The sequence below is a fragment of the Rhea pennata genome, chromosome 4 (genome assembly GCF_028389875.1).
Source record: "Rhea pennata isolate bPtePen1 chromosome 4, bPtePen1.pri, whole genome shotgun sequence".
Classification (NCBI taxonomy): Eukaryota; Metazoa; Chordata; class Aves; order Rheiformes; family Rheidae; genus Rhea; species Rhea pennata.
The window spans coordinates 9250917-9270321 of NC_084666.1; the positions used below are offsets into that span (position 1 = coordinate 9250917).

Below are 19405 nucleotides of genomic sequence, written 5' to 3' on the forward strand. Positions count from 1 at the left end.
CTACATGTACTCAATTTTCTGAATGTTAAAAGGCAAATAGATACTTTCAAAGTTAATACTTCTGATAATTTTGAAGAGAATTATACTTATTCAAGACTGAATATACAGTATTTTAGTTTAATTTTATCTACAGCAGAGACTTTAGGTAATTCATTGGTGTCCCGTTTTCCAAAGCAGTAAAAGTATGTATGCTATTCTTTTCAATGGTCACCTTTTCTTAATACAACCCTATTTCTACATGTATAGGTGGTTGCTGAACATCCAGATGCTTCAAGTGATGAGATTGAAGAACTGCTTGAATCGCAGTGGAACATGCTTAGTGAAAAACAGAAAGCTCGCTATAACACAAAGTTTGCCATAGTGACCTCTCCCAAATCTGAAGAAGACTCTGGTAAACGTAAAACTGTGCTAGTGTACTCTAACTAAATTTGATATACATAGTGGTGTTAAACTAAGCACATATTTCAGACCTGTAGGGAAAACAGCTTTCACTGTTTTCCAGTTTTAATTCTTGGTGATTGTGCCAATAGCAAAGGAATGCCAATGGTTACAATAAAAGCAACCCATGAAGTCTACATTTCTTGCTCATTGTTCTGAAAAGTTGTTATATGTAAACCTTTTGCTGTTTAGAGATTGCTGATTTCTCATTCTTCTTCTGCCCATAAGCAGCTGCCATTGCATCCACTGCCTGTTAAGGGTGGATGGTGGGAAGGGAAGATGGAGTATTATTACTAGTGTAAACTTGTTTTTTTATAGAATAGTTAGAAAATTGAAAAGTGTAATCAGTACTTCCCCTTTTCTGCATATGAATACGTATATTACCTCATATCGTCATCAACTCAGGAAGAAGTATCCCAAACTTTATTCTGAATCTTTCATCCATTTGGCATTTTATTGTGTTAGTCAAAGCTTTTAGGATGTTGTACAAGACTGCATATTTTTTTTTTTTTTTTGCTCCCTTTTTTGTTGCTGTTGTCTAGAATTCAGTCTCGATGAATGGTCTTAACTATTTTACAAAATGTTTGAAGTGGTTTGGAGTCATTTCTCTGAGAAAGGAGGAGGAAGTTAGTTTGACATTTGCATGAACTTTATTGATCAAATTTAAATAACTAGTGTTTATCAAATTTAAATAGCTTTACAGCACTGTAAGATGACCTGCTATGGAAGTATTAGAAACCAACAGGTGCTGCTTTGGGCAATGACAAGAATGAGAGGGAGTGTTTGAAAGTTTGTGAGACTTGGAAAAAAATGTATAAAAAATGGCAGTCAGTTTTGTTACCTATCTGTGTGTGTGAAATAACATCATTTTGTGGAAAATTGAAAAGTTTTTAACTTTAAAATTTAAGTGTCAAATATTTGGATATCAGTTTAAAAAAAAAACACATTCTGTATCTCTCAAGGTTCATCATTGAAGAATATTGGAGAGGCCAAACGTAAAGTGTTTCAAGACTCACCTAAAAGGAGATCAAGATCCAGAAGTAATTGAAATTTGTGTTGTGTGCAAATAGTTCATCATTATAAGTAGCTATTGAGTGTATTTTTTTATGTAATCACCCACGTATCATAATCTCTTTATTTTATCTCAGATGTTGTCTTCCTTGACGTTAGAATTTTAATGGATCCCACATTAAATATCTAAATACTGTAGTGCTGAGTTTTGTTCACCTTCCTCAGTGTCATATTGCAAGAAATGTAATTGAAATTGTGCCTGTACCAGGTGTTTCTAGTACATATATTTGTGTACATTTATAGTTCTCTATGAATGAAAACATGTCAGTTCAATTGTTTCCCCACCCAAATCTTCCTATCTTTAACTTGGAAAAATATTGTGGGATTTTTTTGCTGGCTTTTTGTAAGTAGCAGGTTCTCCTGGAGCCATTTCAGTCTGTTTTGTGATTCAGAGTTTGATAATAGACCATGTCCTAGATTGTTTAGAGATGAACATTAATTTGAAAACAATCCATATTTTTAGGCTGCTATGTTTTTAATATTTACAACTATTTGTTTCCATTGGAATAGAGTGCGTTTAGCTGTAGGGCAGTTCTCAGTTGATTCTCAGTTTATGCCCCTGAAGCTTATAATCTACTCATTAATAATACTCTGTAGCTTCTGAATTAGAGAGTACTAGAGTGTAATAATGTTGTCATATCATCCTGATGAAGCAGACCACTTTTTAAACCTTCATTTATCCCTTAGAGGTAGAGTGAGTACAAACAATAGTCGAATTTACAGGAAAGCTATGTAGGTTAGTCACTGACCTTTTGTAATTCAGCCACCTGCTTGAACTTTGCAGTGGATGATCATATAAATGTGTGAGTAGTTCATTTGTTCATTTAAAATAACCAAAGTGAATCTGCTCCTAGGATTTTGGTTCACAAAGAAAGGGGATCTTAGTCTCCTGTAATAAATAAATAAATAAATAAGCTTGTTAGAGAAAGTCTGGAACTGCCATACCAGAAAGAGATAATTAATCTATATGGTTGGTGATATCTTGTCTTTTCCAGAGGCCTCTTAATAGATGTCTCCAGTATCTTCATCTGTATCATTTGGAGAACTCCTGAAGGAGACGTAAAAATTCGGTTCAGTGATAAGACACTGTTACAAAGTGGCAGAAGAGTTAAAAGCTGTATAGATGAACCATGTGCAGTCTGACGATATGAAACAAATGTGGGGCAGTAATATTCAGATCTTAAACTAGTGCTTATACAGGTAGATTCATCTTTCTAAAATAAGTTGAGTATTAAGCAGTTAGTTTGGATGTGTTCTAGAACCAGCCTTCAGCAACCAAAACCAGACCTTAAGTGTTAAGAGGTCATCAAGCTGTTAATGTATAACCATGTTTTAAAAGTAATGATTGAAAGAGAAGTAACTTAAATAATTAGATCAGTTCAAAATAATTTCAAAGTGGGTTTTAGATTATTTTTCATGTAAGTTTCCCCCATCCCCCATCCCAAGGTAACTTACATGGAAATAAAAGAAACCAAAAAAAGAGGACAAAGGAACCTACAGAAGATTTTGAAGTTCAGGAAGCACCTAGGAAAAGACTCAGGATGGATAAACAGAATAATCGGAAGGTAATTATACTGTTGGTTTGTTTGGGTTGATTTATAGCAGCACGAATCACATTGCTGTAGTTAAGTTTGTCAGCATTTCCGTTTTGAGGATTAAAAACAAAAAGTAATTAACTATATCAAACCATATACTATTATGAATTTTTTCAGAGATATATGTGAGCGTATTGCTATGGAGTGGTTTTTTTCTCTTAGTTTTGAGGAAGGAGATATGACAAGGCGTTCTTGCTACTTATACTGTGGTGGAAAATATTTGCTGAGAAAATTCATTTCCCAACAGAAGGATGCAGAGGCATGGCCTTTCGGCATCATTACGCATTACAGTTCTTTTTCCCCATGAATCAGAATTCAGGGATGTGTATAAGACTGTTTTAAAAAAGAAATCTTTAAAATTTAGTCCGTACTTGATCTAAACAAAAGGAGAGGGGGAAGACAAGTGAAGCAAAACAGAAAAACTACTTTTTTTGAACTGGACTGAAGACTATAAAAGCATTCTAGACTGGCACGCTGTCTGACTCTTTAAGTTAGACTGCAGTACAGATTACAGTATGTTTATCATGCGAATCACAGGCTCCTTTTTGGATTAGAATGCTTGTGAAAATGAGAGATTTTTTTCCTTAAGTCACCAAAACTGTATATATGGATGACAGCGCAGATCTTGTGAACAGGCTGGTATCAGGCTTATTTAGTCATGCATGTAGACCAGTGAACTTAGTGGGTTTTACTCGTGTACAAGGTTTAGCTCACAGATGTTTTCAGGTGTATTACTGCAGTATACTCTTGCAAACCCCATCCCAGGACTTCAGCGGTACAGTGGTTAAATAAAACTAGTACTAGGAAAGATAATAGACTTAATTTTAAACCAATTATGGAAGTCACATTTATGGATGTCTGTATGTTTGGTTGACGTGTTATAGTAGTCAGCTTTTTAACCGTTGGTGTTGTGGATATCCAGGCAATTCGTTTAGGGTTCAGTATTAAAAATATGTAGAACTTAACAGACTTTTCTAAAAGCTATCTTACCTTTTCAGAAAGAGGGGTCAAAGCCAATTTTTCGCACTGTTTGTTCTAAGAAGTTAGCTGTTGAATGTTTGTTTCATATTCTGGGAGGTTTTGGACCTTTCCAAACTTGCTTAATTGGTTTGAATTAACATTTAAAAAGAGAAGACCTTAATCTGACTGGTAATTACTAACAAGAAGTCTAATATATGTAAATATTAGGTAATTTGGAAGATCTAAATGCGTATTGCTGCTTGCACTTCTGCTCACAGAAGGGTTAGACATAGAATGGTTGCATTCCCATTTCATTATGAATTAATATTTAGTCTTTTTCTTACCTTCACCAACCCAGAGTACTTTTAGCTGTACATGCTGCTGCTTAGGAAAAGATTTCATGAATGAGAGCCAAAATGGCTACGTAATAATTTCAAAAAGCAAACACTAACAATTCACTTTCCTTCCATTAGTTGCAGTTCGCTTGCAGACTTTTATTACCATCCTTTCGAACAGTGAGAAGCTTTAATGTTTTTTTTTTTTCCCTTGACCTTTTACTTCTTGCATCAGAACTATGCATTATCTTTTCCTTTTTGTGTCTTTAATGGTTACTTATGAAATCTTAATGCTGTAATACGAAGTGACTAAGTCATAAGGAGTACCTACAGGAACATTCTGAAAAATTCTTTAGTTCATGATGTATATAGAATACTCATTACACGATGGGGGTTCTGTAAAGGATGCTTTAAACTGAGTGACTTATACCATACATTTTTCGGTCATTTTTACATGGAAGTGTAAAAGTAGCCTTATGAAACTGATACTAGTATTCTCCAGCATTATCAGTGATCTTAGTCTATTTAGAAAGTATGGTGTGGCACATCCATAGTACTGTAGCTATTCATATTTATTTTTCCAAAGGAAACCAATTCTCTGACTTCTGAGGTGTTCACCTGAGCATCTTTTATAAAATTGTGTCAAATGAAGAATATGGGGGGGGGGGAAAGAAAGTATGTAAATTCTTATGTTCTGTGGAATTTTTCTTGTTGATCAGGTGAGCGTTTGTCAGGGTTGAGCAATCTTAGGTACGGTTTCAGTGACTTTTTACTTTAATGAATCCGTAACATGCAGAAAGAAAAAAATCTATGAACAGCAGTATTGTGATTAAGGAACAGTGTCTTATTTTGACGAAGCTTAATGCGAATTTCCCTGCTTTTGACCTGAACATTTTATGATAAATTATCAAATGGAAACAAATTCTTGCACTACGTAGGCTCTCTTGAAAATAGTATTTTTTATTTTGGAAATGCTGGAACAATCTTAACCATAGTAATAATAATAAAAAAAAAAAAAAAAAAGAAAGAAAGAAAAGAAAAATGACACTCATAGATTGTGAACTTGAAAGAAGCATCTGAGGCTTAAAATTCTGGAGTGTTTATTCTCAAATTTATATACTTAACGTTTTAATTTGACCAGTTTAGACAAAGCATAGTAAGGATAATTTAAGTGTTTTATTTTCATATAGAGCTCCCCTTTTTCATATGCTGAGTTTGGGTTGGATAAGTGGGATGCTGGAATACTGTATACTTTAATTATTCTCATTTGTTTATGGGTTTGTACCCTGTGCTGTAAATGAGTTTTTAAAAAATACTAAAATGGGGATAGCTTAACTACATTATCATTCAGATATTTGTAAAGACACTTTTCTTTTAAATAACACAAATCCAGAAGTAACTGCCAGTTTTATCCAACCACTCATAAATTAGGAGTTTTTTTATTTTTTCATATTTTTTTTTGTGACAGAGGGAGACAAGCAATGACAAAACAGCAAAAACAAACTCTACTAAGGTCACAGAAACCTCCTCTTCACAAAAGAACCAGTCAGGTAATGTGGTCAGAATAAGTTTTAATGTAACTTTTTCAGTTAAATAATTTTAAAATAAACAGGTTGTCTGAGGCAGCTGGATAAATTTTGTTGAAGCAATAAGTTACAGCCATTAAGCCACAGGTGGGGAGGGGGGGGGTTGTACCCTCTTCCATCACTACCACCATTTTGCAACATTACTTGGTGGAAATTGTGTATTGCTGATTTAGAGCAGCAGTTCATAAGTTCACCGTTTGATGGCACCAAATTAAAGCTATTGCCCAGTGGTCTTGGAGAGTGGTGATACAAATCCTACTGCTCAAATTTGCCATTGTTCGTTTGTCCTATAAAACAAGCACAGTGACCATCAAACGATGTGATCCATGGTTACCATGTGATCTTCATCCTTTTAAATGATGCTTGATGGGAGGCAGTGTGGAGTGTGAGAGGGAATTCTAAATAATTTTGTTCCAAAATTCAAGTCAGCCTTACTAATGATGCTCAGTTTAAGGTAACTTCTGTAAGAGCACGTTGTCTTTAGGTATTGTAATGAAATGCCAAAGATGAGTAAGCTTCAGAAAGTTCTGAGCAATGTAGAAGTGGTGACATGCCATAGGTAATGCCTGGTACCTGGTTCCTGTATATAACCCTTCTGTTATCAAAGTGTTAGTACTACTAAGACTGTGATGAGCTCACACAGGCCTTCTAGTGTTTATCTGAGATGACGACTGTTACCTCTGCTATAAGGATGTCTTAAGTCAGAAGATACCTTGATTTTTAATAGCAATTAATAAAACGATTTGGGGAAAACATTTCTTAACCATTTGTAGCACGTTTTTGTTTAATAGAAACCCCTTTACTTTTAAAACCAATCCAAAACACGTGGTTTCAGAAACTTATTTCGTGTTCTCTCAGGCTTATGTAGGTGCCCAGAAGACCTGCCTAAATCATTCCTTCCTTTATCTGAAGGAATATTTTAAATGGCTTCAGGGAGATAACATTTTAAAGTTCCAAACTTCACTTTGTAAACCAAAATTATTTTACAGCAACGAAAAGTCTGTCTGATGCATGTAAACCTCTGAAGAAGCGAAATCGGGCTTCAGCAGCAGAATCTTCAACTCTTGCTTTTAGCAAGAGTTCATCTCCTTCAGCTTCCTTAACTGAGAATGAGGTAAAAAAAAAGTGGTGTTTGCACACAGCCATTTAATTACAGAAATTTTCAGGCGTTAATCTTTTTGTTTAAAAGCAAAAAACAAAGGCGAATTCTCTAACGTTGGTGCTCTAGACAAGTTACAGTTCTGGCCTCTGTGAAACCTGTTAATGTGTGCATTACAAATTCATTTATTGTAACAAGAACGTCTGATTTGGAGGCGTCAAGATATTATTGTGGTTTTTAATGTATTTACCTACAAAGTTTTAGAATTGTAACCTTCTATTAGAGGCAAAGTAAAATGCCGGTGTGTTCTGTATTTTCTTCTACAGACTTTATGTAAGTGTACTACATTAGTTACATTATGTAACTCAATATTGTCATGTTGCCATAGCTTTTATATTGAAGCAAGTTTCCTAATCCTGTGTTTTATCTAGAACTGGACATTTTTCTGAGCAGAGCCCCTTTAAGCTCAAATTAGTTTTCAGACTGTTTAAGTGCTATTTCTCTGTGATGCAAATAGCTTCATCGCCAGTGGAGTTAAACAGGCAGTGAAGGATGTATCTTTTTGATACTTACTAATCATAGTCTTAGCTCTGCGTATTTGGTACTGTAATTCTCCTCAATTGACATACAATAAATGAAAAGTATATACCAGAACTGTATTCATACAATCAATTAAACCATTCTCCAAGTCAAGTGTATTATGAAAACCAATCGGCCAAAGAGTGGCAGCATGAGGATGAAGTATGCATGCTGTTTTGCAGGTGGATTCAAAAATCTAGTTAGTAGAATTTAGTAAAATATCCATAGGCTTCAAGCAGTTTGTATTACAGAAGTTGTAGAGAAAATGTTCTATTGCTAACACAACAGTAGGGCTTCCAGCAATCCTATAGATTTTCATCTCCCCTGTCTAACAAAAGCTTAGACACTATAATGAATGCAGTTAAAATATCTAGACTATGTTCATTAGATGATTTTTCCTTAAAAAAAAAAAAGGCATGTTAATGGCTGTGTATCTTACTGTGACTTTAAAACTATATTAAACAACATGCTAAATTTTTCCTCCAGTGCCCCCAGAAAAAACAGAACAGACAAGACTAGCCCCATAGGAAATATTTTCTAGAGCAGTAGTCAAGTAATGTAATACTTGTTCTCATTTTATTTTCTCTACTGAGATACTCCTGTCTATTGACTTACCAGCTTCTACTACTGAGTCTTGCAGTCTAATGGCTATGTCTGGGACCATCTGTTAAGCCAGATCCATTTAAGGAAGTTGCTGTCCTTTTGACTGGAAATGTACATCTCTAAATGTTGTAATCTCAGGAGAAAAACTCTTTTACTCCTAAATATCATGTTTTAAAACACAAAATCTCCAGAAATCTCGTTATAAAATGCTAACTTTTTGTAGGACATTAGATTGTGATGTAACTGTTCACATAAAATATTTTATATATATATATATATATATATATATATATATATATATATATACACACACATATAGCTGAGCTGGAAATTATAAAACTGAGCTCTTAATTTACTCAGCTACTGCTAAACAGCAAAAAGTACAAGAAGGAAGGAGGAACACCGGTGTATATACTGCTCACAAAACACAGATATACAAATTAGGAGTGAATTAACTGTTTTAAGGGTTTAAAAGGTTTTAAAATACCAATACTTCTGATCAACATAGCAGAAAATACACCCTGTCAAACAACAGATTTTGGCGGGGGGAATAGTTTGCAGTAAGCTGGATCCTTAGATAATTTAAAGCTGCGCTGATTTGAACTTCTACCATCTAAGGGTTGGACCCAGTGTTTTCCATGGTATTAGATGTATGCCTTTATATACTAGATATATACCTTTAACTAAAGCAAGAGAGAGACACGTGTTTCTGAACTTATTAGTGATCCATCCTACAAAACAAGGAAAGATAAAAATAAACTTTTGACTTTTTGAGTGGCTTTAAAACCTTTTTTTCCCTTTTGTAATGTTATTTAGCAATTGTATAAATAGCTAAGCATGTGTGTGGCCTGAGAGTGTTCCTCCAGAGAGATACCTTCTCCAGAGTGATGAGGGAAAAGTTTGAAAAAAATAGAGATGCAGTGATGAAGCAGTCTTGCTCAGTCAATTGAACAGGATGCAGTTCTTAACATTAGATACACTTGATAATTCACTTCTATACTTCTGTGTTCGCTATTGTAAGTGTTGACTTAGATGCTATCTTAACAAAGATTTGGGGGATTAAAAAAAAAAACCTGCATATCCCACCAGCACATACACCTCCACAAGCAATAGCAAGTGGGTTCTGGCCGTTTGCTGCTTTAATTTCACATTACATGTGGACAGCTGCTTCCAAAATGGAACTCAGATATTAACTGTTACTTGTCAATGATTGTTGGTAGTTGCACACAGCTACTCTTAAATGTCAGTTCATCGGAACTGAGTTTTAGGAAAGATGTGTTCAATAGGAAGGGTGTATTCAATTTTTCCTTATTTGAAAGATTCATCTAATATGATAAAATTTTCAGAATTCGGGATGCTTTCTGTTCTTATTGGGGGCTTTATTTTGATGGAGTTTGCTTGAAATACGAAAAAATGAGGCCAAATTTTCAGCCAGTAAATGACTTTGAGTATCTAGCTTGTGGGAGGGAGAGAAGAGGGGAGGTCTTCTGCCTTAAGGACAAACATTTGCAGACTTGGGCTCTTTCAGGTGTTTTAAGATGGACAGACAGAATCAGTAGTTTTTTTTTTTTTTTAAGTCAGTAGGCAAAACTGTAGTATCTTAATTCTTATTCAGTAGTTAAATGAATAAATTCCATACTTGCATTTAATCATGAAACAAAATGGTTAATTTTACATGTAGACACTTAACATTAGTAATACTTTCCTCCAAAACCGTCTGTTAAATAGTATTTTGTTTAAAATCTAGTTCTTAATGAGCAAGTGCTAGGTTTAAGTGTGAGAAAGATGCTCAGCACTTCCAAGTCTGAATAGTTTATTGCCTATATAAGGCATAGGGTATAACCCTCTAAAGTCTTGTGGTATTTTTGAGAAGAGATGCAGGTGGTGTATTCTCATTTTGGAAGATAAACCAGTGGTTTCTTTTTTCTTTTTTTTTCTTAACCTTCTGCCTCCATGCTCCCCTTCTTCCTCCAATAATGTAGGTGCCAGTAGAGTGTAACAAGTATTTTTAATAAACATAAAAGACTTTGCATTACCATTACTGATGGATTATTGGCACACTTTTTGTGTTTGCATGAGATATATCTGCTTTAGCTTTTCAGTCAATTTTGCGGTAATTGGCTGACTTCATTAATTTGGATGGATTTGTTGATAGCAGATAAGTGTCATAATATCCTGCAGGGTCTAGATACTACTTCTGAACTTTGTCAAAGAAATTGTAATTTTTTTAAGAGAGGACAAAATAAAGAACATGTAATAATCTAAATTCTTAGCTAGTCTGTCATTCATCATACCTACATGAAATATGAGTTGCCAGCAGATGGCAGTTTAAAGAAGCCTGTGAAAGATTTTAAAGGTACTGCTTCTAACATTTATATCTTCCACAGAGGGATTTTTTTTATTTCTTTCTGTAACATCCAGTGTCCGACTCGTTTGCTGGTTATAGCTACAACTTCTCACATTTCAAAAGCCTAAGAATAGCTTAAAGTTTGGTTGGTTTTATGCATACTAAACAATATTTTTCTCATTATCAATTTGAGGCAGACTTGTTAATAGCTGCGTTTTTAAAGGATGTTAGCATGTATACATGACGGAAAAAACATACAAGTCTCAAAAGGTAAGATAATTTGATCAAGAAGGCAGTCATAATTAGACGTGTAGAACTTGTAACTGAAAAGTACATCAGCTCCATTATTGGCACTGGAGTCTAGTTGCCTTACTGTATACACCTAAAATCTTCCAGATGCACTTCCTAAAGGTAAAAATAACTGTCTTTGAGATCCTAAGAACAGGAAGGAAGAAGGAAATTCACAATATTTTAAAGAAACTACGGCCCTAAGAGAAAAAAAAATAGCCGACCTCGCAGTTTGTGAAACAAAACCAGTGTGCTTCTAGCACTTCATTTTAGCTTCCTTCAAAGATAATTTTCTCTACAAAACAACACTTAAGAATAATTTAATATACAGTGTCACTTTAAATACTCTGTGACTTATCAGCCAGTTGTTTTTTGTATTTGTTCCTGTTTGCCTTACAGATTTCTCTCTCATTTATACCACTGATAAGCAGTCAGGAGTATGTTTTTGTGGAACATTGCAAGTAGTTGGACTTATTTCTTATTAAACCTCTGCTAAAACCTCTAATAATTGAAATGACCTACATTGCCCACCAGATCATACTGTTTTGTTATGATGTTTCCACTCTCACATTGAAAAAACCTTCTAGGCTTGAATCTTGTTCTTTGGCAGCACGTTCTGTGTAGAAAATTAAGTTTCTTATGTAATTTTTCTCATCTTGTGTATTACTTAGGCTTCAGAATGCAGATTCTGTTTACTGAATGTTTACATAATGTAGATTTTTATTCCACATCCCGTACCAAAGTATCATGAGTATCTGTAGGCAATTTTATAATGTTTAAAAATGTTCTCAGTTATAATTAACTTTCCAGGCAAATTCAGAAATGCATAATATCCTTATCTGAAACGTCTTAACTACTGCTAATAATAAAAATGAAACTTGTCCCAGGCCGTCTTTTTGCTCTTACAGTACTGTGTACACTTGTGGCACCGCATACTTAAGGAATTTATCTAGTCTAGCAGTTTGGGCCAAAATATCATTCTTCAGTTCAGGAATTCTTATACTGAAATAAAGGAAATGTTAACTGTAACTCAATTGACTCTGTCAGTTTTTCTGTCTCCGTGTGGGTGCACAAGAGATTCTTTTGAATACAGTCTGGTCTGTTGTTTGTATGTTGCTTAATGACCCATCCTTACGTAAGCTGTACTTAGATTAAAAAAAAAAAAAAAAAAAAACACCCAAACCAAAAAAAAAAAAAATCTCTCCAGTAGTTGCGTTATTTTGTTAATACGAAAAAATTGCAGTTCCTCTGTAGGAAAGGACTGACGAGTTTGCTGCTCAGAACGCGTATCCCCCCCTCTTTCTGTAGAAAGCTCTTCCTCAGACCAGACCGCTTCCTGGGTTATTGTGGTACAGAAATCGCTGACTCCAAAGTCACTTCAGGAAGTCTGAGCTTGTTGTCGCGTCCTTAGTTTTAAGAATAGTGGAGCTTACTAGCCGCCAGCATTTAGAAGTCACAAAACGTGCTTCTAAAATGCTTTTAAAAAGATGCAACCTGTCCATAAAAAGATAGCGGGTGACTTGAGAGATGATGCAGCTTAAGCGAGCAGAGTATCTTGAAACATCTCAAAGGATGACACGTTATTTTTTGGTTTGTGAGCCCTTTCTCAGGAATCCTGCTGAATGGATTTTGCTTACCAAACAAAAAAGCGGAAGCAAATAATAATTTTCTGTCATGCTCTGTTTTCATTTTTATATACCCTTGATTCTAAAATAAGTATACATAGTGGGTTTGTTTCTGTTTGTTCTACAGCAGGGATTATAAAACAAGAGATGCTTGAGTAAAGCAATGGGAAGCGGGAGGATTAACTTTTTAGCTCTGGAAAAAAAAGAAAAAAACAAAACTCTTTGATTGCTTCTGTAACAGGATAAGCACAACCTGGCAGAAGGGCAACGTTGTCTTGATTATGTTTAAGGTCAAAGTTTGTACTCCTAATGATTAAGTGCTATTAAACAAGCACATTAATAGAAGTAATGCAAGAAGTGTTTTTACAAGACTGAGTTAATAAAGTGTTCGGAGGAAGAATGTACATGTTTTAATGAAAATTGCAGTTTGGTAGCTAGAAAGATCTGAGAAGGTATGTGACTGGTGGAGTGGTAACTATTGGAGCCCGTTCTAGTGTGTGCATCATAGATGGAAAACATAGTAAAAATGTTAGCAATTTTTTTTACTTTAAATTTTCAAATTTATTTTGAACCTTCATATGCCAGAGAGGGAAAGCTTACCTGAATTGGCTGTAGGAGAGGAGAATTCATAGCAAGTCCAGTGAGCACAGAGTGCTTGAATCTTTTTCACTTAATGGACAGTATTTGAAACTTGCCTGTGCTTCTTAAGGCATCTATTTTTGCCTTAACAAACATTGATATTCTAGCCCTTTAAAAGCCAGGAGGTGGTTTTGGGGTGAACAGGGAGAAAACAACCTTAAATGTAACCAGTGAGCCAACAAAGATGACTTTATACATTGTCATTTAAAAATGAGTAAAAACTAAATCCTAAACTTGGAACAAAAGCGTGTCTAATGGCTGGATAAACAGCTGATTGAGAGCCAGCCTTGAAAAGCAGAACGGTTGGATTTCGTGTTCTTACTATTGAAACATTTATTACTATTATTTTTTAATTCTCGGGCTGCAATTTGGATATAAGGATTTTTTTCTCAAGTGGTTGGGGAGTGGATGGAGCGGATGTACCCATAACTTTTTTTATTTCATCCTCACCCATTTTTTTTGAAACAAGGTTGTGTGACTTTTTAAATTCCAGCCTATACTTTCTTATATTGTGTGTGAGTATGATTGGATGCAAACTGGGAGTATGTCAGTACTTGTCATTCTTCTTATATGTGAAATTTCAACCATACAGATGTGAAACCTATGTTACCATTTGCAGCGTTCATCCACATGATTCTAGAAATAAGCAAAGCTGAGCTTACCGGCCAGCTTGTACCCAACTTTTCAAATAATAATAATAAAAAAAAAGGGGGGGGAGGGGAGGGAAAAGGGGAATGAGGGGTGGAGAAGGGAAGAAAAAAGCCAGAGGGAATGAAGAATTGGCTTGCATTTCTGCTGAGGCGTGTGGCTGAAACTGGAATCAGGTACCTGGTTGCAAAGAATACTTAAGATTTTTTTTTGTTGCTCTTGTAGAGTTGAACTCGGCGTTCAGATGGCTTACTGAATGGTGTATGAGATGTTTCAGTATGTTACTGTTTATGCTTTCACTTCTTAACACCGTTACTGGTGGTGAACTATGCTGTTAACTGAAAATCACAGCATTGCAGCTGGGGGAAGTCTTGTAATAAGAGAAAAAAATGAAAAATGGTTTTTGTACACGGATGTTTTTGTCAAATCATCTTCCTACCCCAAAAAGTCTTTCCAGAGAGCTTCAATCAAAAGACAAAATTAAGAACATAAACATACAAAAATTACAAAATACACATAGCCTGCCCAGGTCACTTCCCTTTAATGTTTGGTATCTGAAGTCTTATTTTCAATGTGCAGAGATGCACATATTTCTTACTCCTTGCTTAGCCTGCTCAGCAGCTTTCATTAAAAAAGAACTCTTACCTATTTAGCCTGCCTTGAGGAGACTGTCCTGCACACATTGTCCGTGCATCTGTATGCACATTGTATATCCTTTTTGCACAAATGTATCAGGGTGAGGTAGTTCAGGAAGCAGTAGAAAATCTTGCCCTAATAGTTAGAGATTAAACAGTTACCTAGTATTATTATGGAACAAAATTCAGTTGCTGTGTAGTCTAGCTTAGTACATCAAATATTGCAACACATAAAGCATCGTTCTTTGGTAGTGAATTAATGCTGAAGATTGCTTTTATAAGCATCTTTGAATAGTCTTTCTAAAAGTAGATCTGTGTTTGAAAGAATCCATTAAATACTATTTTTGGTTATTGTGAACAAGCAATTTTAATGGCATGAAAGGCTTAATTCAAAGCCAGACTTTGAAGATAGTCTTAATCTGCTTGTTCCTGTACCATTGTAAGCCTGTGTACCTAATGCCAAAAAAAAAAGTTGCAGTAGTGTGAGATACATGATACTGTGAGGTTACTAAATCTAATTTTAAAAAATCAATGATATGTTGCCACCATTTGTATTTTTCCATTGCTAAAACATGGAGTGAAATGTAATACTAAACCCAAAGAATGTATAGAGATGCCTCAAAATCCTATCTCAATAGTAAATGTTTTTCCAATCACAGAGCTGTAGTGAATTTGTAGAAATGCGTCACAATTCCTTACATGTTCTTTTCAAGTCATTTTTGTTGCCTATTTGAGTAGTGTTTAGTAACTCATATGCCTGAGAGGGGAAGGATTGCTATGAGGATCTGAAGGTGGATTTGTCACTTTTGCAAGCAGCTGTGTTCCAAACCGCATTAATCCCTGAATTAAGTTGTGATGCAGCCAAAATCCTGTTGGTTTCAGTTAGGGTAGATCCCTCCCTCCCCCTTCTCTTGTACGTATACACAAAGGCGGTTTCCAGTTGGGGGGGGGCGGAATCTGAAATATCAACTGGTTGCTCACTGTCTAGTCCGTGCAGTGTGATATGAAAGCTTTCAAAGGCCGTTACTGTAAAAATACTTCTGAAGTTTCCTAATCCAAGGAAATAGGAAGGAAAGCCTGCCTGATTTACCAAATAAAACGTTTTATGGTGCTTGTGATGATACATCAGACTAACTTCGGCAGAACAGCAATGTCTTCTAGGTATTTTTTTTTTTTTACATTGCTAATTATTAACAAGAAATGCAGGTGACTGTAGGGTTTGGTGTGATTACATTGCACAGACTCATCGGTTGCTGTCAGTTGGAAATGAACAGCTTTGCCTTTCCTTCCCCCTGTGTTTGCACTCTTAAAAATACCATGTGCCTTTATGGAAAATAAGGAATTACTCCAAATGTGAAGTAGCACAAGATACTGAATTAGCGATAGCTACAAATTACTAAATAACAGGTTTTGCCACCGATCTGAGCGTTGGTTACTTTAAACCTTGGCCTAAATGTCACAGGAGTTAATTGCATGCAGTTTACCTCGCTAAAAAGATCGTATTACAAAAATAAGGACAAGACAGGCTCTGGCATGATTGCAAGGGAGAGATTTATGTTTGTATCTCAAAAGCAATTAAAAAAAAAAAAAGGCCAGGAAAGACCGGTACCGATTTTTATGGAATGCTGTGATTTCTGCCGTTAGCTATTAGGTCATTCGTTGCGTATCGTATTACACGTGTTCGCAGACCACAAAGCTGTTAGGTTTAATTTTAGAGGTGGTTGTGTTTTTGTTTACGTGTGGACTGTTTCCCAAAGACCATATTGTACATCCTCTCTAGTGTTTTTTCTTTCTTTCTTTCTTTTCTTTTTTTTTCTTTTTTTTTTTTTTTTTTTTTGAATCAAAGATACTTTTATTGTGACACTCGGCGGTTTCCTCGGTGAGTCCAAGCCCTTTCTGCGCTGTTGCAGGTTGCTTAGGGCACGAACGTGGTTCTCGCAGCCCGTTCTCTCGTGGCAAGCTGTACGTGCCATTGAGTTGCAGAGTCCTCTCTGAGACCTGATAGACGAAGATTTTTCTCCCTCAGCCTCTTCTAAGCAGGCCTGGGATGGACAGGCCGTTTTACTGCCGTGATATTTGCTTCCTCTTTCCCTGGAGCCTGGTTGTTTATTCTAGCTTTCGGCACTGATAGAGATTACCCAGAAAGGCGGTTAGAGAGGGTGGAGTCCCTTCCCGAAGGGAGGTGGCCGCTAGAGAGACCTCCGCGTCTGGGTGGTGAAGAACACGAGACGAGGCTCAGGCTTTGGACCGTCCTCCAGAAGCGTTCCCTTTCCGAATTAAAGGGGAGCTCTGCTTGCCTCCCCTTTTTTTAGCCTCCTAAAATAAACCAGTGTGAAAACGCACTTAGCTGGTGATGGGGTGCGTGCGAGTTCTGCGTGGTTCGCGTGTAACGTGGCGCTCGGATGTGATCGCTGAACCTCTGATACGGGTAACAGCGAAGCAGTGATTAGTTCAGTAGCAGCAGCCTGCGTGAGGCAGTAAAAATACAACAGTGACCTTGGTACGAATGTTTGAAGCGTTAGGAGTTAGGGCAGTCAGTGAGCAGGTATCCCTGCTCATCTGCTCGGTATGTGTTAATAGAGCGGTCGATCTGTGAAGAGTGTGAGGTTCCTGCTGGTGGTGGAGGAGAGCCTTAGTCTTGCTGAGAGGTGCTTTGGGTCTGGTAGCTGTATAGTTGATTCGCTATAGTGGTCTTGTCGGTGCTGTGTGTGTTGGTGTGAAATCTGGCATTAATCTCGAGGCTGCTGTAAATCGCCACGTGTCTTACCTAGGCTGGCAGGATTTGGGGCTGCGGTTGTGGTGGCGAGATCAGGTCCGAGTCTTTCCGCTGCTCTCTTCCCCGGCCCGGTACCTGTTTGGTTTAAATGAACGCCGTTTGCATCGAGTCTAAGATGGTAACGTTTCCGTTCTGTGGGAAGGTGGTTTTCAGGCTGTGGCTCACAGCTGTCTGAGATTTTGGGATCTGTCTCTAACGGGCTTGGGAGAGGCTCTCATTTGTCAGCAGGGTCACCTTTCTATACAGAGGTCCGCAACTTCATTTGAGCGTTTTTCTAAGTCCAACGAAAAGCTAGAAAACCATCGCTTTATAACAAACCGTACTCTGCTGTGACTTAACGTGCTTGTCCCGGGACTCGTCCCGTGTCTGTGCTCTGCTCTCAGAACTAGAGAGCTGGGGAACAAGCGTGGTGTCCCTAAGGGTAAGGCTGTGCATGGCGTAGGTCTTGCTGCAGCAAGGAGAGGACGATCTTAACCCTTCAGGCATGCTGCCCAGCGGGGGGGTTCTCGGGGTTGTAGGGATACCTTTTGTTGGAGGGGGGCAACCTTGCTGCCGGGTTAGCACAGGCTGTGGTCCTCTCGGTTATACCATAAAGCTTAGGTTTCTCTAAAGAAAATAAACAGCTCTAAGTGGGCCCAGGTTCCACCCCCTGAAAACAGCTAGTTTGGGCTAGTTGTACCAGGAATATAATGAGGCACTAAAAAAAAAAGAGTAGTGCACTGCTCATACTAATTAGTGTTGCTGTGGGAATAATTTAAACAGAAATAAGCATGTGTGTGAGTTCATTTAAGCTATCATGGAAAGCAGTTTTGTTTTGTTTTTTGTTTTTTGTTTTTTTGCCCACCTCTGATGCTACCTTTCTTAATCTGCTGCTTCTCAGCAAATGGCTGTTCCTCGCAACGCGCTCAGGTTGCCTTTGCAGTTTACTGTTTCACAGCTCCTTCCAGATGCCAGAGATTTCCTGATGTCTGAAGAAAGCAGTCGCTTTATGTGCGGTTTTTTAACCCTCTGAACGCTGATGCTCCTAAAATAGTCGGACAGAGTTATTGGATCCCTTCAATTACAAAGATACCCGCAGGGGAAGTGTAGATACAAATCACTTCGCTAGTGTGCGTTTGCACAGAAGAAATGCATTTGAAGCTTTGGAAATAAACTGACAGAAAAACATTCGTAAGAGCCAATTTACAGAATAGTTTAAACGTTATCAAAGAAAGCAAATGTTAAATGGAGGAAAGCAAACTAACTGGCAACAATAGTGCAGAGTTACCAATCGATAACAGTGTTTTCAATGAGATTTTATAAAAGCTAGTTAACAGTAAGCCCCACGTGCCTTTGCATTTTTATGTCTAGTTTCAAAATAAATTATTTTGAAATAAATTTGCAAATGACGCGGAGATTGGTTGATGGGGCAAATGCACGTAGCCATCGCCATTGCTTATTAAGCTGGGCCATTTTTAATAAAATGTGTTTTATTGTAGATTAACATAGGAGATATATTAAAATCTAAAAACAGAATGGAAATTATCTGTATCCTGACAAACAGCTATTGCGAAAATACTGTCTTGACAATTAGTTCCAATGCTGTATTGAAAAGACTTAAGGAGTTCCCAAACAAGTGAGAAGTAGTGAAGAGTAGTATGTTGATTTTACTTCTGGATATTGTATTTATGAGACTTGTAACAGAATATTGCCTCCATTTCTTGTGCACAGCTTTTCAACAGCCTTTTTAAAACACAGGAAAGCTTTAGAGAAAACCTCCAAAATTCTCTTAGGGCTGGAACAGATTCCTTAGTGAGAATATTAGACATCATTCTGGCTTACCAAAAAGGATTGAAATAAGCTTAATTGCAGCATGCTTCCACAGGAAGAAAATACCTGGTTCCAAAGGACTCTTTAATATAGCTGAAATACATGGAGAAAGCATCGTCAACTGTGAGTTGCAGTTAAACAACTCAAAAGGGACATAAGGCACAGTTTTTGATGATATGTTTGAGTAAGGATTAGCATAAGCTTCAAGAGAAGTGACAGATTTCTTTTACAATTGCAAATTGTAATGCTCGCATGGAGAATGTGCTTTAGCCAAAAAGCAATTTATTGAGTTCAGTCTGGGGGCAACAGTATGGAATTCGATCTTCTGGTATAACAAGAGATAAGACTAATGGCTGAATTGCCCAGTCTGGC

The 19405-nt window shown here is 36.8% G+C and overlaps 1 protein-coding gene across 1 annotated transcript in view; it reads left to right on the forward strand.

The window, feature by feature from the left end:
- The window catches only part of NSD2 (nuclear receptor binding SET domain protein 2), a 75763-nt gene that overhangs the window by 42677 nt on the left and 13681 nt on the right, over positions 1-19405 (forward strand). The window contains exons 6-10 of the mRNA XM_062575252.1: positions 247-391; positions 1401-1478; positions 2956-3074; positions 5868-5949; positions 6975-7099. Of these exons, the coding sequence (XP_062431236.1) occupies positions 247-391; positions 1401-1478; positions 2956-3074; positions 5868-5949; positions 6975-7099 (549 nt within the window). The remainder of the gene's footprint in view (positions 1-246; positions 392-1400; positions 1479-2955; positions 3075-5867; positions 5950-6974; positions 7100-19405) is intronic.